This window comes from Cibotium barometz, chromosome 30, assembly GCF_041138505.1.
Source record: "Cibotium barometz isolate CiBa-2024 chromosome 30, ASM4113850v1, whole genome shotgun sequence".
In the NCBI taxonomy this organism is placed as follows: Eukaryota; Viridiplantae; Streptophyta; class Polypodiopsida; order Cyatheales; family Cibotiaceae; genus Cibotium; species Cibotium barometz.
The window spans coordinates 6,311,933-6,338,629 of NC_141075.1; the positions used below are offsets into that span (position 1 = coordinate 6,311,933).

Below are 26,697 nucleotides of genomic sequence, written 5' to 3' on the forward strand. Positions count from 1 at the left end.
CTTGCCATGAGTCCTCTGGATATCAGGGGTGCTCGGGCTTTCTTCAGGCCTTGGCAGCATGGATTTGACCCAGCTGCGGCGGAGCAGGGAGAGCGCCTCTTCCATATTACAGTTTGTTTCCCTGGTCTCCGCCGGGAGTATCTTCCGCTCCTCTCCAGGCTCGGAGCATTGGTGGGCTCGGTTCTTGAGACGGGCCCCTCAGCAGCTTCAGTGGTGGCCAGAGCAGCTGGGCTACCTTCGGTCAGAGTGTTGGTATCTGACATCTCCTCCCTTCCTAAGGTCATTCAGCTACCTAGGATAGGGGGGGGATGGATAGATCAGAGAGTGGAGTTCTCGGGGCTCCCGAATCAGTGCTTCATTTGCAGACAGGTCGGTCATTTGGCCAAGGCCTGCCCTCGCAGGAGACCTCGGCCCTCACCACAGCAGCAGGCCACGGATGGCCCGCCCACAGATTCGACTCGGCAGGCTGCCTCAGGGACACCTGCTCAGGCCACAGAGACCTCGGAGTGGCAGCCTGGACAGGGGCGCCGTCGAGGGAGACAGCCACAGCAGCACGCCCAGGTACCGCTGCAGCAGCAGCCACAGTCTCAGCCTCACTGGGTTCCCGTGAGGAACAGATTTGCTCCCCTTCAGGAGGAGACCCTGCAGCGACCGAGGACCAGGAGATGCCAGCTCCCCCTCCTTCACCTCCCCCACACCCATCCCCTCCCACCGCCTCGCTTCCACCTTCGCCTCCTCCCGCCCCCGCTCCGGTCTCGGCAGCGGCTCCCTCTCCTCCTCCCTCGCCTCCCCCTCCTCCCCCTCCGCCCGCCTCGCCTTCCCGGGAGGTCCTGGCAGCTCCCTGGCGCTCACCTGCAGTGCGGAGGGCGCTGAGCACTGACCTCGCTCGAGCATCACAGAGGAGACCTATGCCGATTAGGGCCTCACGGATTTCATCTATCCGCAGTCGGCTGAGTCGCCTCGGCATTCGACAGCGCTCGGCGGCGTTTGATTATACCTTCACACGGCTTTTTGGAGCAGAGGGCCCCCATGAGCCAGCACCCATCCGAGTGCATGTAGTGATACCTCCGGCCCGCGGGGAGGAGGCACTAGACTCAGCGGTGGCCTTCTCGTTCCCTCTATGTGGACCTTGTGACCGGGAGTGGACTCTAGAGCTCGCTCTCAGCACGTTGAAGACTCAGGCAGTTGAGTTTTCTCATCACATGAGCGATTTGGAGGTTACAGATGTGCTAGGCCGACTTTGGGAGTTGGCTCATTTTGTCTTGGATCCCGGGGGTGTGGATACATCCGGGATTCGGCATTTGGTCGTGCGCATAGTTGCAGATTTGGCACGCGACCCAGGATATGTGAGTATTCACGAGGTTACTATGTCAGAGCAGGAGGCAGTCGCCATGGGTCACAGCCACTGGCGCCTGATCCGGGATTCTTGCAGTACACCGGGTGGGCAGACTCGCAGCCGTTCGGATGGGGACTACTCTCCATCCAAGCCGCTTGCGAAGGCCCGCCGTACGGCTGAGACAGCATCCACCTCAGTAGGACATCCATGAGGATCATCTCATGGAATGTACAGGGCCTTGGCGGAGCACACTTTATACGCTATCGAGGCTGCTTGAGGCAGGAGCTACAGAGATGCCTGGTTGGTGGCAGCATTGACATTCTGATGATGCAGGAGCACCACTTGGGTGAGAGCAGGATCCGGAGATATGGTTCGGTGATGCCTGGTAGATGGGACACTTTCTGGTCTGCAGGGTTTGGTCCTTTGGGTGGACAGGGAGGAGTATGCATGGTTATTGCAGATGCATGGCGGCAGGCCATTGTGGATCGAGGGATCATTGTGCCTGGTAGAGCACAGTATGTCATTCTGAGGATGCATGATGAGCTATTGGGTGTGCTCAACATCTATGCGCCCAATCATGCTAGTGCCAGAGCAGAGTTCTGGACTCAGGTTACGGATGCATTGCCAGAGGCCGCACATTGGTGTGTTGGGGGAGACTTCAACATGCTTGAGGACCCGGCAGATAGGGTGGGAGGCAGTCATGTTACAGTGCACGGCACGGAGCTTGCAGCTTGGGACCGGTTTTGTATGACACTGAGGATCACTGATGCATGGCAGCATGGGGCTTTCTCCCGGTCTCAGGACAGTCTTAGTTTCTCTCGGTCGGATCGCCGGCAGGGAGGGACTAATCTATCTCGGATTGATCGCTTTTATGTGGGCGATTGGTTGGGGGAGCGAGGGGGCTCCGTCGGCATTCTTGCTGGCACCTCATTTTCAGATCATGCGCCAGTTATACTGACTTTGGAGGAGGGGACACGGGAGCCCAGCTTGCAGTTGAGGATCCCAGAGAGGGTACTTGCAGACCCCAGTCTCGCTGAGGACATTGAGAGGATCTGGCATGATAGTCAGTGCTCTGACCAGGATGCAGCGGGCCAGTGTGCCCAGGGACTCATTGATCTTAGCTCTTTTCTACACGCTGCAGCTTTGACACGACTGGGAGAGATTCGCGAGCGGGAGCAACGGCTGAGACGCAGCCTTGCTTCGCTACAGCGCCTTCAGGAGCAGCAGCCTGCATGTGAGTGGGTGGCGTCCCAGCTGAGCCAGGCACGCCAGGAGGTTAGAGAGGCAGAGGAGCAGAGACATGAGTTTTACTATCGTCGTCAGGCCTCTCAGTGGACGCAGCTTGGTGATAGAGTGACTGGGGAGTTTTTTGAGATCACTGGACCCCGTCATGCGCGAGCAGGGGTTCGCCAGCTTGGTAGACCGGATGGATCGATAGCTACTGAGCTCGGGGAGATCAGAGCCATTGCCACTGCTTTTTATCGTGACTTGCTTTCAGCGGAGCCAGCCACTGAGGATCGAGATGTATGCAGACAGACTGTGTGGGCCCATGTGCAGAGGAGGGTCACAGACCATATGCGCACAGTTCTAGGTGCGCCTCTGTCAGAGATTGAGCTTGCCGAGGCCTTGAGGGTCCTGCCGCGACATAGTTGCCCAGGGGAGGACGGATTGACGCCGGCCTTTTTTATGCGCTATTGGGACCTTTTGGGGCCAGGCCTCCGCAGGGGCTTTCAGCATGTTTTGGACACTGGGGTGATGCCGCAGAGCTTTTCAGAGGGCTTGATCTATCTTATCCCCAAGGGGGAGGGAGTATCGGATGACATTCGGCATTGGAGGCCTATTACGATCCTCAATACTGTATACAAGGTCTTGGCAAAGGCCTTGAGTTTGAGGATCCAGCCCTTCCTGGGGGAGTTGATTCATGCTACTCAGACAGGATTTGTCAAGGAGCGCAGTATCCTTGACAACATCTTTACTTTCTGGGAGGCGACGGCCCGAGCTAGGTTTCTTGGCGAGGACTTGGTCGTGATGCTTCTCGATTTTCAGAAGGCATACGATAGAGTTGATTGGGGATTCTTAGAGGGCACTATGCTACGCCTGGGCTTTGAGCCAGGATGGATCAGAGGGGTGGCAGCTTTGTATTCCACAGCTTGCAGCCAGGTGCTGATTGCAGGAGGTCGGGGGCCGAGTTTTGAGCTGACCAGATCAGTCCGTCAGGGGTGTCCTCTCGCCCCTTTCCTTTTTCTCTTCTTTGCGGAGGCTATGAGTATGTATTTGACGGCAGAGGAGGTTGGTTTGAGAGGACTTCAGCTCCCAGTCCGGGGGGAGGATTTGCTTGATGCTGAGTTTGCAGACGACACGGGCTTATTTTTGCATGGCCAAGAGGCCAATCTTATTCGGGCAGAGCAGTCGCTCCAGGTTTTTAGTGCAGCTTCGGGAGCATTGATCAATTGGCGCAAGACAGTGGCCTTTTGGATCAGTAGTGCTCCCACTCCGGCATGGAGTCCGGACCCCGGTTTTAGATGGATTCCTCCCGGCACAGCAGTGCGGTATTTGGGATGCCAGATTGGCCTCGATTTGTCACCTGAGCAGCAGATTGCCCCGCTTCTTCTGAGCATTCGGAAGAAGCTATTGTATTGGAGTACAGCTCGACTATCCTTGGCTGGGAGGGTGGTGGTGGCAAATCAGGTGCTGTTAGCGACTATGTGGTACATTACGTCTTGCTGGATTTTCTCGAGCTCTTGCATCAGCCAGGTACAGAGGCTGATCAGGAACTTTCTGTGGTCTGGGCGGGACGGTCAGCCAGCTCGGGCAAAGGTTGCATGGGCAGTTATTACACTTCCGCTGGCTCAGGGTGGTTTGGGCATTATAGATCCAGTCGATCAGAGTAGAGCCTTATTGGGGAAGCTTATTGTTCGGGGGTTGCTTCCAGGCGCTGAGCCTTGGAAAGAGCTCCTCTTGCAGCGACTGCAGGCCCGGGCGCCTCCTGCAGGGGGTACTTGGGCACCAGAGATTCGCTGGATATTCATAGAGATGAGGAGGACAGGCCTCAGTAGAGGATGGGAGGACAGATTTGCTTTGAGTATCCTGAGAGCTTGGGAGCTGCTGAGACCGGGGCTCTCTCAGCGGCCTCCGTCTTGTGTTGAGGAGCGGGCCAGGCAGCCGCTCATCTGGAGCCCAGCGGTTCGTACAGAGCAGGGTCATATGCTGGGTTCTCGGCCTCGTCTAGCCTGGGGACCTTTAGCGGCAGGCCCAGCTCGTAGTTTTGGAGACTGGCAGGCTTTCTGCAGTCTACCAGAGGAGACCCAGGTGGAGAGGCTGAGTCACTTCAGAGGGGGGTTGATTATGAGGGATGATATTCAGGAGGCACTTACAGAGGAGTGGTTCACACCTCTCGAGCCAGTGGCCCCACGGTGGATGGGTGCCTTCACACAGTTGGAGATCCTGATTGCCGTCAGAGCTAGCACTGAGGATGGCAGTTGCCTCTATTATGAGATTCAGGATGAGGGCCGACTCCAGAGAGTGGAGGTGGAGTCGCCTTTGGTTGCAGAGTGCACCTTTCAGAGGATTCGGGTAGTGGCTGCCGCTTCTCGGAAGTGGCATATTGACCCCGACCCTGCTGACGTGCTCCCGGATTGGCGTATATGGGCATATGCAGCGCGCCCCTTGGCCCGGCTACAGTGGGACCCCGGAGAGTACGAGTGGCATGATCCTTATGCATCCCTTGAGGCCACAGAGATCACATTTTTTCAGTATACTGTTCGGCTGGGACGGCATATTTTGACGGCGAGGAGGACGGTTTCTCCAGCGGCAGCGGGGCATTGGCGATTGCAGGGACTATCACAGGAGTTCCTGGAGGATTTCTGGGCTCGGCTCTGGGCTAGTCGACAGGCCCGCAGGATCTCGGCTTTTCAGTGGCTGGTCGCCCACAGGGGCTCAGCAGTTGGCACTTGGCTTGTTTACAGCGGTCTTCCGGCGGCCTGCGTCCGATGCGGCCACCCTATGGAGACACAGAGACATTGCCTTTGGGACTGCCCTCAGGCACAGCAGATTTGGCTGCGGTTGCTGCGTATTCTAGCCCCCCTCTCTCCAGAGGGTATGTTTACGTGGGGTGCCGCTGCTTGGTCGACTTCGTCAGGGCCTGCTATGGGCTATGAGATGGAGCAGGGCAGTCAGGCCATCAGATTTATTAGGGGCCAGCCTCGCCTGGTTCCGGCACCGGATTTCTCGTCCGCCAGCTGGACACAGGAGAGGGATTTACGATGGGAGCTCCTCAGCAGCCTCACCATCTGGTTCACCTGGAGGGCCCGGTGCTTCACGGCCTTTGAGGGGAGATTAGAGCCACCAGCAGAGACTGTTCGGGGGATTTGGCAGGAGTTGATCCACACCCTGCGAGGACAGTACGACCGCATCCGGGGAGACTCGGATGAGGCGATTTTACGGCGCCAGGCCTTTCATACCACTTGGCGCTGTGGCCCTTTCTACACCCTACACACGGGATCCCCCCGTTGGCACTACAGGCCACCTGTTTGGCTCTTTCCCCCCCCCATTGTATGATTTAGCCGCTCAGTCCTTTAGGCTGATGCTTGTATTTTGCAGCACCTAGGGAGAGTCTCCCGGGCTGCCATGATGTATTCACTGCTCTTCTCTCTGTTAGGAGCAGGAGAGATCTCTTTTGTAGCCCTACGGGCGTTTTTACATAACTAATGAAAGGATCTTTTCTCGGAAAAAAAAAAAATATCCCAAGTAAGTCAAGGGGCAGGAGGCTAAAGACCAGTAAATGGAAAAAGGTGAAGTGGACTACCTTAAGGTCCAGATGCAGCTTATGTGAGCACAACTTGAACTGTTGCAGCACGCTATTTTGAACCCTCCTCAACAAATCCCACAATCGCTCCTTTCACTCTCGACATATTTGGGGTTGATAAAAAGGAGAAGACCCAAGAGCACGTGGACTTTTGGTTGAACGGATGGAGCACACACTTTGAGTTCCATCCTTTTCCGGATGACCGGAAGATTCAAATGGTGCTCAAAGGGAAGGCCTTGACATGGTGGAAAGACCTGAACCAAAAACCAATCACTCGGGCTGATTCTAAGAAGTGATTTCGGGCTGAATTTATTCAACCCCAGGATGAGTTTGACATACAGCTGATGAAATTAGAAATGCAGGGCATGTCTTTTGACAACTAAGTGCAAATTTCTGTGAATTAAATGCGTGTGCTACACATGGATCTGCATACTTTGTGTGGATTTTTCCTCCATGGGTTGCTGAGAGATTATCAGATTGAGGTACGAAGGACCACACAAGAGGATGCCATCTTGCTAAGATCTTCAATGAGACTAGCCAGCATTTCTAAGAATGTCTCAAAGAATCCTTCGATAACCACTACCGGCACGGAACCTACAAGTTAACATAAGTTTGAACCAGTTGCAACCAAGAGGGTCATACTAAGAAATTTTTCCCTCAGGCAAAATATGTCTCAAAGAATCCTTAGATAACTGCTACCGGCATGGAACCTACAAGTAAACATCAGCAACCAAGAGGGCCACACTTACAAATTTTTCCCTCAAGCAAAGAATGATGGCAAGGCTGCGATATGATTGAAGTTAAAGATAATCCTAACTATACTAATGTTGATACTTTCCTACGTAGTACCTTTATTGATTGTAGCTTCAGTCTCGTAGTATGTACGGGCCAATCATGGCGAAGACTGTGGTCATCTTATTTGACCCTCCTAGTATGCCAAACAGGTACAGAAATTGGGTGTAACAACATAGCCAAGTGTGTTACATCCCGATCGGCCTGCTCCTGCCCCCCCTTCGCGCCCGCCTGCCCTTGCCCTTTCCCCGCCCCCCTCTCGCGCCCTTCCGCTCCCGCTCCCTCCCCCCTCCCCCTCGCCTCCCCCCCCTTTGCCATCCGCCCCTCCCCCCCTCGCTTTCGGTCTTTCCCTCCCTGCTCCGCGCTCCCCCCCGTCCCGCTTCGCCCTCGACTCAGTTTCAGACTCTGATGGAGGCCCCTCCCGCCCCACCTCAGAGGGACTCTTTCGCAGCCCCCTCGCCCGCCCCTGAGGATACCCCCATCGGGCTTTCTCTTTCGCCAGAAGAGGAAGCGAGCCTCGCCGCAGAGGTGGAACGCCTCCAGGAACATTCCACCATCTGCCGTACAGTTGGCACCCGCCCCAGCAGAGGGGAGATCCGAGATCTTCTCCAGGCCTGCCTTCTTGTAGATGTGGGCAAGATCCTAGACGTTCAGTTCCTGGACCGCGGCCATTACCAGATTGAGTTTGAGACAGCCCAGAGCGTGGCCCAGGTCCTACCCATGAGTCCCTTGACATCAGGGGCGCTCGGGCCTTCTTCACACATTGGCAACATGGTTTCGACCCAGCAGTGGCCGAACAGGGAGAGCGCCTATTCCATGTCACAGTTTACTTTCCAAGACTTCGCCACGAGTACCTTCCGCTCGTCTCCAGGATAGGATCATTGGTGGGCTCGGTGCTTGAGACTAGCCCCACAGTAGCTTCAATGGTGGCTAGAGCAACGGGCCTGCCTTCGGTCAGAGTTTTGGTTCCTGACATCTCCTCCCTTCCGGTCATTCAGTTACCTAGGTTGGGGGGGGGGGGGGGGGGATGGATTGATCAGAGAGTGGAGTTTTCGGGGGTCCCGAACCAGTGTTTTATATGCAGGCAAGTCGGTCACCAGGCCAAAGCTGCCCTCGCAGGAGACCCCGACCTTCACCGCAGCAGCAGACCTCCGATGGCCCGTCTACAGATGCGGCTCGGCAGGCAGCCTCCGAGACACCTGCTCAACCCACAGAGACCTCTGATTGGCAGCCTAGACAGGGGCCCCGTAGAGGGAGACAGCCACAATAGCATGCCCCGAGACCGCCGACGCAGCTGCAGACACATCCTCAGCATCATTGGGTTCCAATGAGGAACAACTTTGCTCCCCTCCGCAGGAGCTTCAGAGATGCCTGGTGGGGGCAGTATTGATATTTTGATGATGCAGGAGCACCATTTGAGTGAGAGCAAGATTCGGAGATATGGTTCGGTGATGCCTAGTAGATGGGACAATTTTTGGTCTGCAGGTTTTGGCCCCTTGGGAGGGCAGGGAGAAGTATGTATGGTCATTGCGGATGCATGGCGACAGGCCATTGTGGATCGCGGGGTCATTGTGCTTGGTAGAGCGCAGTATGTTATTCTGAGGATGCACGATGAGCACATTGGTGTGCTCAATGTCTATGCGCCGAATCATGCTAGTGCCAGAGCAGAGTTGTGGACCCTTGTTACAGATGCATTGCCCAAGGCCGCACATTGGTGTGTTGGGGGAGACTTCAACATGCTTGAGGACCTGGCCGATAGGGTGGGAGGTAGTCATGTTACAGTGCACGGCACGGAGCTTGCAGCTTGGAAGCGATTTTGTATGACATCACTGATGCATGGCAGCATGAGGCTTTCTCCCGTTCTCAGGACAGTCTTAGTTTTTCTCGGTCGGATCACTGGCAGGGAGGGACTAATTTATCACGGATTGATCGCTTCTATGTGGGCGACAGGGTCGGGGAGCGTGGTGGCTACGTTGGCACTCTCGCTTGCACCTCTTTCTCAGACCATGCGCCAATTATTTTGACTCTTGAGGTGAGGACACGGGAGACCAGCTTGCAATTGAGGATCCCAGAGAGGATACTTACAGACCCCAGTCTTTTTGAGGACATTGAGAGGATATGGCAGGATAGCCAGAGCTCTAACCTGGATGCAGCAGGCCAGTGTGCCCAGGGGCTCATCGAGCTCAGCTCTTTTTTGCACGCTACAGCCTTGACACGGCTAGGAGAGACATGAGAGCGGGAGCGTCGCTTGAGACGTAGCCTTGCTTCGCTCCAGCGCCTTCAGGAGCAGCAGCCCACATGTGAGTGGGTGGCGTCCCAGCTGAGCCAGGCACGTCAGGAGGTTCGAGAGGCAGAAGAGCAGAGACACGAGTTTTACTATCATCGCCAGGCCTCTCATTGGACTCAGCTTGGTGATAGAGTGACTGGGGAGTTTTTTGAGATCACCGAACCCCGCCATGCTCGAGCAGGAGTACGCCACTTAGGAGGCAGGACGGATCGTTAGCCACTGAGCCCGAGGAGATTAGAGCTATTGCCATTGAGTTCTACACATACCTGCTTTCAGCGGAGCCGTGATGCTTGCAGACAGACTGTGTGGACCCATGTGCAGAGGAGGGTCACAAATCGTATGCGCACAGCTTTGGGTGCGCCCCTTTCAGAGGATGAGCTTGTTGAGGCTTTGAGGGCCCTCCCGCGTCATAGTTGCCCTGGGAAGGACGGTTTGACGCCTGCCTTTTTTATGTGCTATTGGGACCTTTTGGGGCTAGGCCTCCGTAGGGGTTTTCAGCATGTTTTGGACAATGGGGTGATGCCACAGAGTTTTTCAGAGGGCTTGATCTTTTTTATCCCCAAGGGGGAGGGAGTGTCAGATGATATTCGGCAGTGGAGGCCTATTACGATCCTCAATACTGTTTACAAGGTCCTAGCCAAGGCCTTGAGTTTGAGGATCCAGCCCTTCCTTGGTGATTTGATTCATGCTACCCAGATAGGTTTTGTCAAGGAGCGCGGTATCCTTGACAACATCTTCACCTTCTGAGAGGCGACGGCCCGAGCTAGGTTTCTCGGCGAGGACTTGATCGTTATGCTTCTTGATTTTGAGAAGGCATACGTAGAGTCGATTGGGGTTTTCTGGAGGGCACTATGCTTTGCCTGGGTTTTGAGCCAGACTGGATTCGAGGAGTGGCGGCTCTATATTCCACAGCTCGTAGCCAGGTGTTGATCGCAGGAGGACGGGCGCCGAGTTTTGAGCTGACTAGATGAGTCTGTCAGGCATGCCCTCTCGCTCCGTTCCTTTTTCTTTTCTTTACAGAGGCTATGAGCATGTATGTAACAGCAGAGGAGGTTGGCTTGAGAGGACTCCAGCTTCCAATCTGGGGTGAGGACTTGCTTGATTCTGAGTTTGCTCATGACACGGGATTGTTTTTGCATGGTAAGGAGGCCAATCTACAGAGGGCAGAGCAGCCTCTACAGGTTTTTGGTGTGGCTTCGGGAGCATTGATCAACTGGAGCAAGACAGTGGCTTTTTGGATCAGTAGCGCTCCCGCTCCGGCATGGAGCCCAAACCCAGGTTTTAGATGGATTCCTCCTGGCACAGCAGTGCGGTATCTGGGATGCCAGATTGGACTTGATTTGGGACCTGAGCAACAGATCGCCCCGCTTCTTCTGAGCATTCGGAAGAAGCTTCTATATTGGAGTATAGCTCGGCTTTCCTTGCCTGGGAGGGTGGTGGTGACAAATCAGGTGCTTTTAGCGACTATGTCGTATATCACATCTTGCTGGATTTTCTCGAGCTCTTGCATCAGCCAAGTACAAAGGCTGATCAGGAACTTTCTTTGGTCACGGCGGGATGGTCAGCCGGCCCGAGCAAAGGTTGCTTGGGCAGTTATTACTCTTCCGCTGGCCTAGGGGGGCTTGGGCATTATAGATCCAGCTGATCAGAGTAGAGCCTTGTTGGGGAAGCTTATTGTTTGGGGGCTGGTTCCAGGCGCTGAGCCTTGGAAGGAGCTTCTTTTTCAGCGGCTGCAAGCTAGAGCTCCCCCAGCAGGGGGCACTTGGGCACCAAAGATACGGTGGATCTTCATAGAGATGAGGAGGAGGATGGGAGGACAGATTTGCCTTGAGCATCCTGCGAGCTTGGGAGTTGCTGAGACCGGGGCTTTCTCAGAGACCTCCCACTTGTGAGATGAGGAGCGGGCCAGACAGCCGCTCATCTGGAGCCCCGGGGTACGCACAGAGCAGGGTCATATGCTGGGTTCTCGGCCTCGTCTAGCCTAGGGACCATTGGCGGAAGGCCCAGCACGCAGTTTTGGAGATTGGGTGCAGTCTCCCGGAGGAGATCCAGGCGGAGGTCACTTCAGAGGGGGCTGCTTATGAGGGATGACATTCAGGAGGCACTCACTGAGGAGTGGTTCACGCCTTTCGAGCCAGCAGCCCCACGGTGGATGGGAGCCTTTACATAGTTGGAGATCCTGATTGCTGTCAGAGCTTGCACTGAGGATGGTAGATGCCTCTACTATGAGATACAGGATGAGGGCACACTTGAGAGAGTGGAGGCGGAGTCGCCTTTGGTTGTAGAGTGCATCTTTCAGAGGATACGGGTAGTGGCCGCCGCTTCTCGGAAGTGGCATATTGATCCAGACCCTGCAGATGTGGACTCCGATTGGCGCATATGGGCATATGCTGCGCGCCCCTTGGCCCGGCTCCAGTGGGACCCTGGCGAGTACGAGTGGCATGATCTTTATGCGTCCCCTGAGGCCACAGAGATCACCTTTTTCTAGTACACTGTACGGTTAGGGAGGCATATTTTGACTGCGAGAAGGATGGTCTCTCCAGCTGCATCGGAGCATTGGCAGCTACAGGGACTCTCACAAGAGTTCCTGGAGGATTTTTAGACCAGGCTTTGGGCAAGCAGACAGGAACGCAGGATCTTGGCTTTCTAGTAGCTGGTTGCCCACAGGGGCTCTGCAGTTGGCACCTGGCTTGTCTACAGTGGCCTTCCGCCGGCCTGCGTCCGATGCGGCCACCCATTGGAGACACAACGACATTGCCTATGGGACTGTCCATAGCCGCAGCAGATTTGGCTGAGGATTCTTCGCATTTTGTTCCCCCTCTCCAAAGGGAATGTATACGTGGGGAGCCGCTGCTTGGTCGACTTCGTCAGGGCTAGCTATGAGATACAAGATGGAGCAGGCCAGCCAGGCCATCAGATTCATTGGGGGCCCAGCCTCGCCTTGTTCCTTCACCGGATTTCTCGACAGCTGGCTGGACACAGGAGAGGGATTTACGATGGGAGCTCCTCAGTAGCCTCACCATATGGTTCACCTGGAGAGCCTGTTGTTTGAGGGCTTTTGAGGGGAGACTAGAGCCACCAACAGAGACTGTTCGGCCTATCTGGCAGGAGTTGATTCACACCCTATGAGAACAGTATGACCGCATCCGGGGCGACTCAGATCGAGCGATCTTGCGACGCCAGGCTTTCCACACCACTTGGCGCAGCGGCCCATTCTATACCCTACACGCGGGTACCCCCCATTGGCACTACAAGCCACCTGTTTGGATTTTCCCCCCTCCTATTGTATGATATAGCCTCTCAGTTTATTTGTACTTTTCTGCACCTAGGGAGAGTCTCCCTAGCTGCGTTGATTGGTCTCTGCTCTGCCTTCTTATTATGAGCAGGAGAAGGGATTGTAGTCCATTGGGCTTTTTTATAACTAATGAAAGGATCTTTTCATGGAAAAAAAAGAAAGAAAGAACTGAAGGTAAGTATCTAGCCCCACAATACATTAGTAGGGGACATCCGGAAGCACCAACTAGGGAGAGTGGGAAGCTAATGCTACTAGTCAAAATGGGGGGGAGAGAAATGAAAATGAAATGAAATGTTATATTAACGTCTTCAAAAGGCCATAATGACCAATGAGACCAAAAAGTTACATCATGGCGGATCTGATACAATGTCTGGATAAAAAACCAAAAAATGAAAAAATAAAGATGATACTACTGGCACCTAGAAAATGAAACTGGAAATGGAAGAGAAACAGAAACCCTTATAGGGTGTGAATATGGGGGGGGGGGGGGGGGGGGTACGCTATGGAGGTGAGTGGAGTACAATGAGGGGATACAATATCATGCGGGACGGGGGGGTACACTATGGAGGTGCCTCCATCTCATAATATGTGCCGCATCGGACGCTGGCGGATCTCCTCAATATCCTCTGTGGTCAGCACCCTGACAGGGTGTCCCGCATGTCTCGCAAGAATAATCCGAATCCGCCGCTACAGCCTCTGTCTATGCTGGGATGCCCTCCTCCGTAGTCCTGGGCGTCTGGACCACCCAAGCTCAATCGCACGATCAATCAGTGTACCGCTGGTGTGGGCGGTATCCATGTCCTGCTGCTGCTGTGGTCCATCTGGCGCAGTGATGGCTAGACTAAAGAAGTCTGTAATGTGCCTCTAAGTCTAGCTCTCTGTGCGCCTAAGCAGGCTATCTCTATATCTCCGCAGCTCAAGCAAGAACAATCCCAAACACCTCTGGTCCTAGTACCCCATGACTCTGGAAAGTGGTCCAAAACCCTCTATGAATAAACAGTGGAAACGACCACGTATCTCATAGTATGCAGTACAATGGCATATATAATGCAGCTCTGTCTCTGGCTCCCCATGGCATATTCGGCATATCCTGGCCTCAGCTGGTATACCTCTATATCGGCCAATCTCAATCTCAAGCTGGTGTGAGGATGTGCGAATCTGACCAATAGCACATCATACTGCATGAGACAAGTGTACATCCATGTAACTGGGTCTGATCACAAAACCAATTGCTGTGAGCTGAAGAAAATGCTCTCTATAGAAAGCCATCTTCGTGCCCAGCTCCTCAGTTGGCTGTATCCATGTCCTCCTAATGTCCAGCTGAAATAAAACCTGACGGATGAGTCTAGTAATCTCTATCCATGTGAGAGTGAGAGAGGGTGCCTCCAGAGAATACTGGAAGGGAGGCAATCTGTCCATGCTAAAGCCATGTGCCTGGAACCAAGATGTCATCTGTCCATACCAATTAGCCGTGTCTCCCTGTAAAGCTAACTGTCGGGAGGACTCAAGGGTGAGGCGTGCATACCTGTCTCGGAGGAGATCCCACAAGCCATGTATGTAGGAGACTGATCTCGTAAGAGCCTCAATCACCAGAGGGGCAGCCGCCAGCTCTGCTCGAATAATCTCATGAGGTACCACGGCCTTGGCTCTAATAATCCTAGCAATCAAAGGCCTCTCCATACCTCTCCACCCGCCTGCGCTGTGATGGCCCACTGAAGGTCCCCATATCTGCACTCCATAAAGCATAGCTGATGTCACTAGAGTGTCAAAAAGCCAAAGTTCCGTTCGAGGTTCCTAAAACTGAACCTGCAAACACATCCTCTCCAAACCACCCAGGGCTGCATGTGCTCTAGTCAATCTAGTCTCTGCTGCTCTCCTCATCGAAAACACTGGCCCACTGACTACTACCCCAAGATATGTATATGCATCTCTATACTCCACAATCTCCTGCCCATATGTAAATGTGGGAGCTGATCACCTAACCCACTGTGGCGTGGTGTTAAAGACCATAACCTTGGTTTTGCCAAGGTTGACAGACAATCCACTATCATGTGCAAACTCATGTAAAGCATCCAGATGACGCTGCATACCCTCAGGGAGTCAGAGATCAACACAATATCATCAGCATATAACAATAGTGGGATCCATGTACCTGCTAGCTGGGCTCCTGTCCCCCAATCTCTCAATGTAGTCAGAGGCCTCATCCACATACATACCAAACAATGAAGGAGATAACGGGCAACCTTGCTTCACTCCTATAGTGGAGTGAACCAAAGTAGAGACCCCCTCTGGTAGAGACCCCCTCTCGGGTGCGTACCTGTCCTGCAACTGATCTATTTAAAGCCATAATCCCCCATATGAGCTCTATGGGTACCCCCATCTCCTGTAATCACCTCATCAATCTGGCTCTGGGCACTGTATCAAATGCTTTGCGGAAGTCCACAAAGCTACAATAAATCCGTCGCCCATATGCGGCCTGCCCTCCTCAATAATGGCCCGCAGAGTCAAGATGTGGTCAAGAGTAGAGAAACCTCTCCTGAACCCTGCCTGTCCCTCTGCTCGAATGCCCTCTCTCTCTGCCCATCTACTCAACTGCTGCTCAAGAATGGATGCATACAATCGTGCTAGTGTGTGACCAATCATAATAGTGCGATAATTCCCTGGCTCCATAGGGTCCCCTGACTTGAAGATAGGCACGATGGTGGACCTACTCCAAGTCTCGAGTAAGCCTTCACACATAGCACGATTGAACATCACTGCTAGAAGCTCTGCCAACATGTCTCTCGCATGAATAAAGTGCTCAGCGACCAATCCATCATGATCGTATGCTCTCCCAGTCTTCATCCTATCAATGGCCTTCCTTACCATCTCTGCGGTAAAGAAAAAACATGTCTGTGGGCATGGTGCTGGCGGGTCAAGAAAAGGTGTCTGTCCAGGACCTGTATATAGAGATGCTGCATAACTATCCCATACCTCTGTAGAAGTGATGCCAAAGCAGGGGAGGACTCATGAAACAAACGCCAAGCCTCCCTCGAATCCGGGCTAAAGAACAGCTTGTATAATTCCTGCTCTAGCTGAGCAAGGAAGGCCTGCTTCTTCCTTCGCACAAGGCGCCGGAAGGCATTACGTGACTGTCGGTGAGTAGTGACTCCCAAAGAAACCTCCCGCTGCAGTCGGGCTCTTGTCTCTCTGCACTCCTCATCATACCAGTTGTTCTGGGGCATACACCTAGAACGCTGTCTCTGTCCAGGCAAAGTATGTGGATATGCCTCTCTCGCTGCATCCTGTAAAGTCTCTGTCAGTATATGGGTCAGCTCCTCCAAAGTTCTCTCTGGCTCCTCTGTGTGCAGACATCTATAAATCCCATCGTTGTAGACAGCATCTATAAATCCCATCCGGTTGCGCAAGGGGAAAGGCATGGAAGAAGCGAGAGAGAGAGAGAGAGTTATGTTGCTGCCTTGGGGGCCTGAGCAAGGATGGGTGGGGAAAGGGGACGCAGACCCTAGCGGAGAGAGAGGCGGGCCAGCATATTGCCAGCAGTATTGTGCAGCGAACAGAGAGGACGGCTACGAGAGAGAAAGCGGCGAACAGGGCAGCCGGTGAGAGGGAGGGCAGCAGGTTCAAAGAGAGAGAGGCAGGCGACAGGTTCGAAGAGACGGAGGCAACAGGTCAGCAGGCGGGTGGGAGGGCGGCGGAAGCGAACAGAGAGGGAGGGCAGCGGGAGGGAGGGCGGGCGGCGGGAGGAGTGAACAGAGAGGGAGGGCGGCGGAAGTGAACAGAGAGGGGGGCGACACGTTCGAAGAGACGGAGGCGACAGGTCAGCAGGCGGGTGGGAGGGCGGCGGAAGCGAACAGAGAGGGGATGGCGAGCAGGGCGAACAGCAGGCGGGAGGGAGGGCGGCGGAAGGGAACACAGAGAGAGAGAGAGAGAGAGAGAGAGAGAGAGAGAGAGAGAGAGAGAGAGAGAGAGAGAGAGAGAGAGAGAGAGAGAGAGAGAAATGAAATGAAATGTTATATTAATGTCTTCAAAAGGCCAAAGTGACCTATGAGACCAAAGTTACAACCATGTGACATCTAATACACTGTCTGGAAAAGAAAAGAAAGAACTGAAGGTAAGTATCTAGCCCCACAATACATCAGTAAGCGGCATCCGGAAGCATGACCTATGAGACCAAAAGGTTACATCATATCCATGAGGTACATCATCCTGGGTACAAAATAGTAATAAAGAAAGATAACAAAAATCTAGAACTGTAAAAACTGATCTAGGTACATGAGCAGAGAGCTCTCATATTACCCTAATACATTCATCATGGGCCGTTGTGACATGGTGCTCAAGGTGGTAAAACTGAGCTAGCGCAAGAAGGTCCTGCGATGATGGGAGATGATGGCCCGGATCTTCCTGTGGTGGCGTGGCCGTGGGCGAGGGTCATGGGGTCTGGGGCGTCAAGCTGTGCATAACTCAATGGCTCTGTCGAGTGTCACACCTCTCGGCCGAGCTCCTACATTAGCCTATGTTCTGTTATGATGGGTGGATCGGCCCTCCGAGTGCTGGTATCCAAGAAGTCGGTGAGAGCTCTCTATGCTGGTCCTCGACCAAGTACAGCTGATCTGGATCTCACTAAGGACTCCCTGTGTCTACAAAGCTCTAGAAGAAAAAGTCCCAAGCATCTCTGATCCGGGAAGTCCATGATCCTGGAAAGTGGTCCAAACCCAGTTTGGAAGAGGCAGTGGAAACTCCCCCGAATCTCATAGTATATAGGGCATCGGCATATGTAATGGTCCTCTGTCTCGAGTTCTGTGTGACAGAGCTGGCATATGATGTCCTCTGGTGCGGCCGCCCTAGGCCCATATCTGGCAGTCTCCACTCTTAGCTGGTGGGATGAGGTGCGGATCTGGCCGATCACACATCTCACCCCAAAGGATAGGTGTGTGTCCAAGTAGTGTGGACGGATGATGAACCCATCCTCTATCAGGCATAGGAGGTAATCTCTGTAGAAGGCCATCTTCGTCCCCAGTGGACGACTAGGTGAACTCCATGTCCTCTGAGTATCCAGTCTGACAATGGCCTTCCTGATAACCCTGTTCCGCTCTGTGCGGCTAAGAGCAAATGACGGGGCCTCTATGCTGTACTAGAAGGGGGGGAGTGCCTCCATCTGCATACAGTGCATGCCAAACCAAGTGCCTACCTGTGCATACCAGCACTCTGTATCTCCCTCAAGTGTCAACTGTCTCGAGGACTCCAGGGCTAGCCGGGGGTATCTATCAAGTGGAAGATCCCATAGCCTATGCCAGTATGTCACTGTCTGGAATAGAGCCTCTGTCACTATCGGTGCAGCCCCCATCTCTGCCCGCACAATCTCATGTGGCACTGATGGTTTACTCCTAATCATGCGTGAGATCATCGCCACTAGGGGCCTCTCCATCGACTTCCACCCATCATATACCTCCTCTATATCTGTCTCGGCCGGCTCTCTCTTTCTCCTCCTGTGGTACAGTTGTGCAGGTGTAACGAGAGTATCAAATACCCAAAGCTTCGTCCTCGGCTCCTGAAACTGTATCTGTGAGCATTGCCTCTCTAGCGAGCCAAGGGCTGCATGTCCCCTCATCAATCTAGCGTCGGCCGCCTTCCGCATCGAGAACTGAGGTCCAGGCAAAAGTGATCCCAAGGTATACATATGAGGTAACATACTCCACAGGCTCTCCACTGTATGTAAAATGTACTGCAGATCTACTTATCCATTATGATGAGGTGTTAAAGATCATGACCTTGGTCTTTCCAAGGTTCACAGTAAGGTCCCGGTCCTCGCAAAAGGCCCGTAATGCATCCAAATGCCTCTGCAGCCCCTCTGGTGAATCAAAAATAAGAGCAATATCATCTCCATACAGGAGGATCGGTATCAGGACTCCCGCCAAATGTGCTCCTGGTCCTCCCTGTCTATCTATGTAATCCGAGATCTCGTCAATGTATAGACCAAATAGAGTAGGAAACAAGGGGCAGCCCTACTTCACCCCGATAGTGCTCTGTATGATCTCTGAGTCCCCTCGTGGAGCCCGTACTCTGCCTGTGATGACTGACTCATAGAGTGTAATGATCCCCCACAGCATCTCTGCTGGCCCTCCCATATCTTGCAGTCTCCTCATCAATCTGGCCCGTGGGACAATATCAAAAGCTTTGTGGAAATCTACAAAGCAGCAATATATCCATTGCCTGCGACCTCTCCCCTCCTCAATGATCCCCCGTAGTGTAAAGATATGATCTAGTGTGGAGTGCCCTCTCCTGAACCCTGCCTGCCCCGATGCTCTGAGTCTCTGCTCCTCAGACCATCTACTAAGCTCATGCTCCAAAATCGAGCCATAAATCTTGGCCAAGGTGTGACCAATCATGATAGTCCTATACTTGTTGGGGTCCATGGGGTCACCTGCTTTCAAGATAGGTACAATAGTATTCGATCACCAGCTGACGGGGGGGCCCTCACATAAAGCCATGTTAAACATGTGAACCAGTAAAGGGGCTAGCGTGTCCCTAGCATGGGAGAAATGCTCGGTGAGGAGTCCATCATGATCATGTGCTCTCTTAGTCTACATCAACTCAAAATTATCTCTCACCATGCTGAGGTGAAAGAAGGAAGAGTGTGGGGGACGAGGTTCGCGTGGATGGGGGAGAGGTGGCTGCTCGGGGACATGATAGAGAGAGGTGGCATAGGTGTGCCAGGTGCTGGGTGAAGTAATCGGAGTTGGAAGGCGATGATCTTGGAAGATCCTCCAGGCCTCCTTACAATCCCTTCCAAGAAATAGCTGGTATAGCTCCTGCTCAAGCCTGGCTAGGTAGTCTCTCTTCTTTCTTCGTGTGAGACGTCGAAAGATCACTCGTGCCTGCTGGTGAGTAGTGGATCCTAGTGCCATCTCCCGATGTACACTGTCTCGCGTATCACGACATTCCTCGTCGTACCAACTATTCTGTGAGACAATCCCTCCTGGTGATGTAGGGGTGGCTCTAGAGTGTGGGAAGGCGGCTGCAGCAGCAGACGTATTGAGGGTGGCTCAGAGGTGTGTAATAAGCTCATCAAGTGGGATGTAGGGGTTGAGGTGGCATGTGAGGGAGAAGGCCAAGTATGCATGGTCGGCTGCACCACCGATGGGGCGAGGAGAGATGGTAAACTCCGGAATGAGTGGAATCAAAGACAGGGATCCCATTAGATAGTCCAATGTACTAGCTCCATGTTCGAAGGGGTAGGAGGTGAAGGAGTTGGATCTAGGCCATCTAGCCAGGCCATTATAAATGGCTAGCCTATGAGCCCCGCCGAGGGCTAAGAGATACTCTCCATAGTCTGTGTGGGCTGTTGTATCCTGTGATGTCCGCTCCAGATCCGTACCGACCGTGTCAATCTCCTAGTACATGGGATCATCTGTCTCAAAGAAGGGTACCTGTGCACCTGCGGTGCAGGCATTGAGTCTCCAGCCAGGAGGATGTCCCCTAGACTGGAAAACGTCATAATGTCACCATAGAGAGGGGCAGGTACGGGGACTCTCCATGGGTGGCATATTTAGAATTGGAGGGTGCAAAGTAGCACACTGCAAGGTAGATGTCTCGGGCCCTCTCTGTCTAGATCCTCACCCACAAAAACCGTGCGGCCTCATCCCATCCAACCACCTGTATCACATGTTGAAGCTCCTCCCTGCATAGTAAAGCCACCCCTCCCGACCCTCGAGTACCCCCTACGGTGCGTGGGTGTGGGCGGTGAACAGACTCCCATCTGTATCCTCTCACCTCTGGAGGCCTACTCCCCTGGCACTGATGAGTCTCTGTGTATAAGACCAAGTCTCTCCTTCTAAATGTCTCCTCTAACAGACATGCATCTGTCCTCAAGGCGCCATCGCAGTTCCAAACCGCAATCTCTAGCTTGGTCTCATAGGTCTCGCACCGTCATTGGGCACGTTGCTCGACGATGATCACCCTCCCATCTCTGTACACTGCCCATTTCCCTGCCTTCCGTGCATCCAAGATGTGTGGCATGCACTCCCTCCTCTCTGCCACACCTGTGCTAGTGTGAGATCGTCTTCGAGGTAAGTCTTTTCTCCTTTTAGTGCCCGCCTTTTGGTAAGGAATGCTTGCCTCACCTCCAACCCCGCAAACTTGAGGATGAGTGCACGTTCCTTGGTGGTGTCTTTGCCCACCCTCCATGCCTCGACAAAGGGGGTACAGCGATTTCTAGCTTTCTGCATAGTGCTATGGTGTCCTCTTTAGGCAAAGGCTCCTTCCTTCCATCCCAACATTCTCACATTCAATGCCCTTATCTTCCTTCATTTCTCCTCTTCGAGTGTGTCATTGATGATGTTTGAGGATGATGGTGGGTTCCGTTGCTTCTTGGCAACCTCAATACAGCTGCCCGCTTCCACTTGTTTCTGTGTCTTCCTAATCACCTCGGCCCATGTGGTTGGGTCATTTGCCTTCTTCTCCTCTTGTTCCTAGAGGGTCTTCATTTGGTCTCTTAAGTGTATTCACCTCATCATTGAGGGATAGTTGAATCTCTCTTCTTCGAATTGAGTACGTGCCCTCAAGGTCTCGTTTTCCACTCTAAGGGTGGCAACTCGGGCCTCCAGCTCTGTGATTAGTGAGGTGTGGTGGCTGGTTTTTGCGTCCAACATTTGGACCATTTCCACCTTCATCTTGCTTAGCTGAGTTGCCATGTATGCCTGCATGTTTGCCTGGCACCTATCCATCTCCTCTTGCATGAAGGCACGCAACTCATGCCTCATGTCATCACTATCCTTGTTCTCCCCAAGCTTCTTTTGTAGGTGCTCAATGTCTGTATCCTGCATTTTGCATACCTCTCTCATGGTGATCAGGCATGTTTTGATATGGGGGTCGCCGATCTTTTGTGTGCTCGCCCAAATCGAGCTATATTTCCTCTCCTTCTCGCTTCTAGTCCTTGTTGCCAGCGAACTGTCCATGTTGGACTGAAGGGGTCCCCCTTCTAGTACTGATTTTGCTCCTCAGCTGGTGGCCCCCATAGATGGCCAGCTGCAAGTGCGGAGGCAAGTAGCAGCAGATAGGTATGTTGCTGCCTTGGGCGCCTGAGCAAGGGCGGGTGGGGAAAAGGGACAAACAGAGAGGGAGACATAAGCGAACAGATTGTGGGGGCGAAGAGAGAGAAGCGAAGAGCTTGTGGGGGCGTAGCGAGAGAAGCGAACAACACAGGTACGGAGAAATGAAATGAAATGAAATGTTATATTAACGTCTTCAAAAGGCCATAATGACCTATGAGACCAAAAGTTACATCATGGTGGATCTGATACAATGTCTGGATTTTTTTTAAAAAAAACCCAGAAAATGAAAACACATCCTCTCCAAACCACCCAGGGCTGCATGTGCTCTAGTCAATCTAGTCTCTGCTGCTCTCCTCATCGAAAACACTCGCCCACTGAATACTACCCCAAGATATGTATATGCATCTATATACTCCACAATCTCTTGTCCATATGTAAATGTGGAAGCTGATCGCCTAACCCACTGTGGCGTGGTGTTAAACACCATAACCTTGGTTTTGCCAAGGTTGACAGACAATCCACTATCATGTGCAAACTCATGTAAAGCATCCAGATGACGCTGCATACCCTCAGGGGAGTCAGAGATCAACACAATATCATCAGCATATAACAATAGTGGGATCCATGTACCTGCTAGCTGGGCTCCTCTGTCCCCCAATCTCTCAATGTAGTCAGAAGCCTCATCCACATACATACCAAACAGTGAAGGAGATAACGGGCAACCTTGCTTCACTCCTATAGTAGAGTGAACCAAAGTAGAGACCCCCTCTGGGGTGCGTACCTGTCCTGCAACTGATCTATATAAAGCCATAATCCCCCATATGAGCTCTGTAGGTACCCCCATCTCCTGTAATCGCCTCATCAATCTGGCTCTGGGCACTGTATCAAATGCTTTGCGGAAGTCCACAAAGCTACAATAAATCCGTCGCCCATGCGACCTGCCCTCCTCAATAATGGCCCGCAGAGTCAAGATGTGGTCAAGAGTAGAGAAACCTCTCTTGAACCCTGCCTGTCCCTCTGCTCGAATGCCAACTCTCTCTGCCCATCTACTCAACTGCTGCTCAAGAATGGATGCATACAATCGTGCTAGTGTGTGACCAAATCATAATAGTGCGATAATTCTCTGGCTCCATAGGGTCCCCTGACTTGAAGATAGGCACGATGGTGGACCTACTCCAAGTCTCGGGTAAGCCTTCGCACATAGCACGATTGAACATCACTGCTAGAAGCTCTGCCAGCATGTCTCTCGCATGAATAAAGTGCTCAGCGACCAATCCATCATGATTATATGCTCTCCCAGTCTTCATCCTATCAATGGCCTTCCTTACCATCTCTGCGGTAAAGAAAGTACATATCTGTGGGCATGGAGAGAGAGAGAGAAGCGAAGAGCTTGTGGGGGCGAAGAGAGAGAAGCGAACAGATTGTGGGGCAAAGAGAGAGAAGCGAAGAGCTTGTGGGGACGCAGAGAGAAAGAAGCGAACAACACAGGTACAGAGAGAGAGAGAGAGAGAGAGAGAGAGAGAGAGAGAGAGAAGCGAAGAGCTTGTGGGGGGGAAGAGAGAGAAGCGAAGAGCTTGTGGGGGCAAAGTGAGAGAAGCGAACAAATTGTGGGGGCGAAGAGAGAGAAGCGAAGAGCTTGTGGGGGCGCAGAGAAAGAAGAGAACAACACATGTACGGAGAGGGAGAGAGAGAGAGAGAGAAGCGAAGAGCTTGTGGGGCGCAGAGAGAGAAGAGAACAACACATGTACGGAGAGAGAGAGAGAGAGAGAGAGAGAGAGAGAGAGAGAGAGAGAAGCGAAGAGCTTGTGGGGGTGCAGAGAGAGAGAGGAACAGGCTACTGCTGCTATACGGCCAGTACAGAAGAGGGGAAGAGCACTGTTGCCCGACAGGAGGTGATTTGACGCCTAAGGACCCTCCATGCTTTTATAAAGTCGACCAACCCCAATGATAGCTATGCTTTTTCCCCTTTTTGCCAAAAGTGGCTGAGTATACCCAAAATATCAACTTATTTGCTTTTCCAGCTTGTTGACCAAGTTTATGCTAGGCATCTCCCTCTCTCTAGGGATCCAAGGCCAAAATATTAATAAGTCCGGCCACACCTTATAAGCCGCCTTGATGAATAAAGTACCATAATGCTCATGTTTTGTGGCCATCTTTCAGGCCAAATTTTGGCAGTCAATGCTTCAGCTTCCTTCTGTGGAAAATCCCCATTCACACCTTGGCTCCATTCAGTGTGTGAAACACTAGTCAAGACTAGTAAAGGGACCAAATGGTGACACTACCTGCATTTCTCCTCAAAAAAGTCATGTATGATGCTCTGTGGGGGTTTGTGCTTCTTCACCACCTCCACCCAATGTTTCTTGGTGGTCTGCAATTCTTCCTACAACTTATCACTCGCAACCTTTGGCTGCTCCAAGCAGTCATCCTTAAACCCTCTTGAATATTCAGTTCCCCTTCCTCCATTGTATGGTCCTTGATAGTAGCCTTTGGGGCTTCCAATTCTGCCCAGAGTTCCCCTATCTCGCTCTCTTTCAACATTCAAATCTCCTCCTCCTAGTGGTTCACCTTTGCTGTCAATTTTTCAATGTCGTTATTCTTGCCCTAGAACTCCTTGCGTAGGCCTTCCAACTCTTTTTCATGTTGTTCAAGACCCTGTCCAACACCTTCTTCTGCTAACCAAACGCCTTCTTGGTGTTGTCCTCCACAGTCTTGATGTATGCCTCCATCTCGTGTAGGTTCATCTTGGCTATTTCCCCCTTAGTTGCTACCTTGGGGGCCTGAGTAGGATGGATGGGATAAGGGAGGCGGAGGGGGTGCGCACAGCAACACCGCTAAGGGCGGATGGGCGCGAAGAGGCCCAGCAACTTGCAAGCTGCACTGGTGCAAGCACTATCGGTGCGCATAGAAGTGCACCAGAAAGGTGCAGCGGCGGATGGGCATGAGCAGAGTACACAACGAAGTGGAGACCAATGCCCAGTGCAAACAAAGGGGGGGCTTCGAAGCTGCTCACACCATGTGCGAGAGAGAGAGAGAGAGAGAGAGAGAGAGAGAGAGAGAGACTAAGCATCTACTAAAGACCCAATGGGCCTATGAGACCAAAGTGATACAATAATGTGCATGGCATATCTCATCATGGAATGGAAAATAAAACAAAAAGAAAAAATAAACATAGCTACCTCACTTGGGTGATACAAAACTGTCCATGGAAACTCATCATGGAATACTAAGAACATAGAAACATGAGAGCAACATCCGCTCCGAGTAGATGGTATACCACTCTCCAAAATATCAAGCATGGGACTAATGAGTATGGCCGAGATGTCTCCCTCAGCTAGGGGCTCTCACTCATTCAGTGACGGACTCATAGAGGGCGATGATGCTCCAAGCCATGTCAGAGACTCATATGTCGTGTAGATGGTGGATGTGGCGGGCTCGGGGTATAGTATCAAACGCTTTGCAGAAATCCACAAAGCAGTAGTAAATCCTCTGATGTCATGCTCTACCCTTCTCGATGATGGCACGGAGGGTGAAGATGTGATCAAGGGTAGATTAGCTCCTTGAAAAGGCTGCCTGTCCCGAGGGTCTGCATCCCTATCTCTCTACAAATGAGCTGAACTCTACTTCTACAACCAATCCATAGAGTTTGGCCAATGTGTGGCCAATCATGATCATCCTGTAATATTAGGATCAAGTGGATCTCCGGCTTTGAGGTTCGGGGTGATGGTGTTTGCGGACCAAGAGGGTGGAAATCCTCCACAAAGGGCTCTATTGAACATGTAGGCTAGTTCTCACTTTCATAAAAATCTACACACAAAACAATGCACAAAAAAACACATGGATCCCACAGTATTGACCATCACCTGTAAATCTGTACAATGCCTCAAGCGCTTTCTTAGAAAACCTTCAGTAAGAGATGGAAACTGTGCCGTGACTTCATCAGCTCGCAGACAACTCACAGAGCCTGGTTTATCATTACTCCGAAACTCACGATACATATATGTCAACAACCTGCTGTGGAGGTAGCTCTGGACTGTTTTAGAGCCTGGAGTGAGAACTTCCATACGCGGCTCCTGGAAATAAGGTCATCAAAATGACATCATGTTTTATTGAAAACACCATCACTGTTCTCAGTGCATTATTTTGACATTGAAATCAAGGCTTAAGCCCAAGGATACATTTCACATAAAGTACTAGCACTGCATCGGTGTGTGTGTGTGTGTGTGTGTATGTGTGTGTGTGTGTGTGTGAGAGAGAGAGAGAGAGAGAGAGAGAGAGAGAGAGATGCTTATTAACGTCTGTGGTGGGGCAGCGAAATGGCCCATATGACCAATTATGATACATTATGTACAAGTACTATGGGGGAAGATGCATAGGGCATCCCCTGAAGCCTTTTAAAAAAGCATAACCAAAAATGAAGAGAGAGAGAGAACCTGCTGGCCGATGACGTAACTGCCATCAATTCTTCTCAAAGAAAGCTTCCCTTTTGCTGAACGAACAAGAAGAAAGTCTGTAGGTGGTACTTTGTGATGAAAAGCAGGGGCTCGAAACATGTTTGTCTCGACGCATGTTTGAGTGTCACCAGGCCTTATGTCACCTAGAAAAGGGGAATCTTCCATAGGCTCTAGTGGCACTGGAATACCAACCAAAGAACCTCTGTCATTCCGTAGTGTTGCTGCAGCGGAGTCTGTAGGAGAGACTTTTCGGTAATAAGTACACAACCGAACTCCCATCCCCACATTATTAAGCAAAAGAGGCCGTTCCTCACAATACCTACATATAAATGCTATACATCAGCTACACGTTGAGACTTAATAACTATGAACTTGCAATCAAAACATATTTTTTTATTTTTCCACCCACAGTATCACCATAAATTAGATTAAGCAGGGACGTTTGAAGTGACCATGAGGAGTCTGAGACAACAAGAATATCTCAACACCAGTAGGATGTGGCGTGTGCTGACCTGAGACAAGCGTGTGGGACACAGAAATGGTCTTAGTCAGCAAGGCAAGGCAAGGAGGAAAACAAAAGAGGGGGGGGGGGGGCGTTTGTTTTGTTGTTTTCTCTAATCGAAGCCGATCACATATACCTCACCTTTGGCCCACTTCTTGAAATTCTAAATCTAGGCACAGC

The 26,697-nt window shown here is 52.2% G+C and overlaps 1 protein-coding gene across 5 annotated transcripts in view; it reads right to left on the minus strand.

The window, feature by feature from the left end:
• LOC147621097 (transcription initiation factor TFIID subunit 1-like) overlaps positions 1-26,697 on the minus strand; it is a 249,499-nt gene that overhangs the window by 78,862 nt on the left and 143,940 nt on the right. For all 5 annotated transcript variants that reach the window (XM_086823821.1, XM_086823825.1, XM_086823820.1 and 2 more), the window contains exons 10-11: positions 25,995-26,334; positions 25,425-25,634 (exon numbers count right to left, since the gene is read on the minus strand). In XM_086823821.1, coding sequence (XP_086679947.1) covers positions 25,425-25,634; positions 25,995-26,334 — 550 coding nt within the window. The remainder of the gene's footprint in view (positions 1-25,424; positions 25,635-25,994; positions 26,335-26,697) is intronic.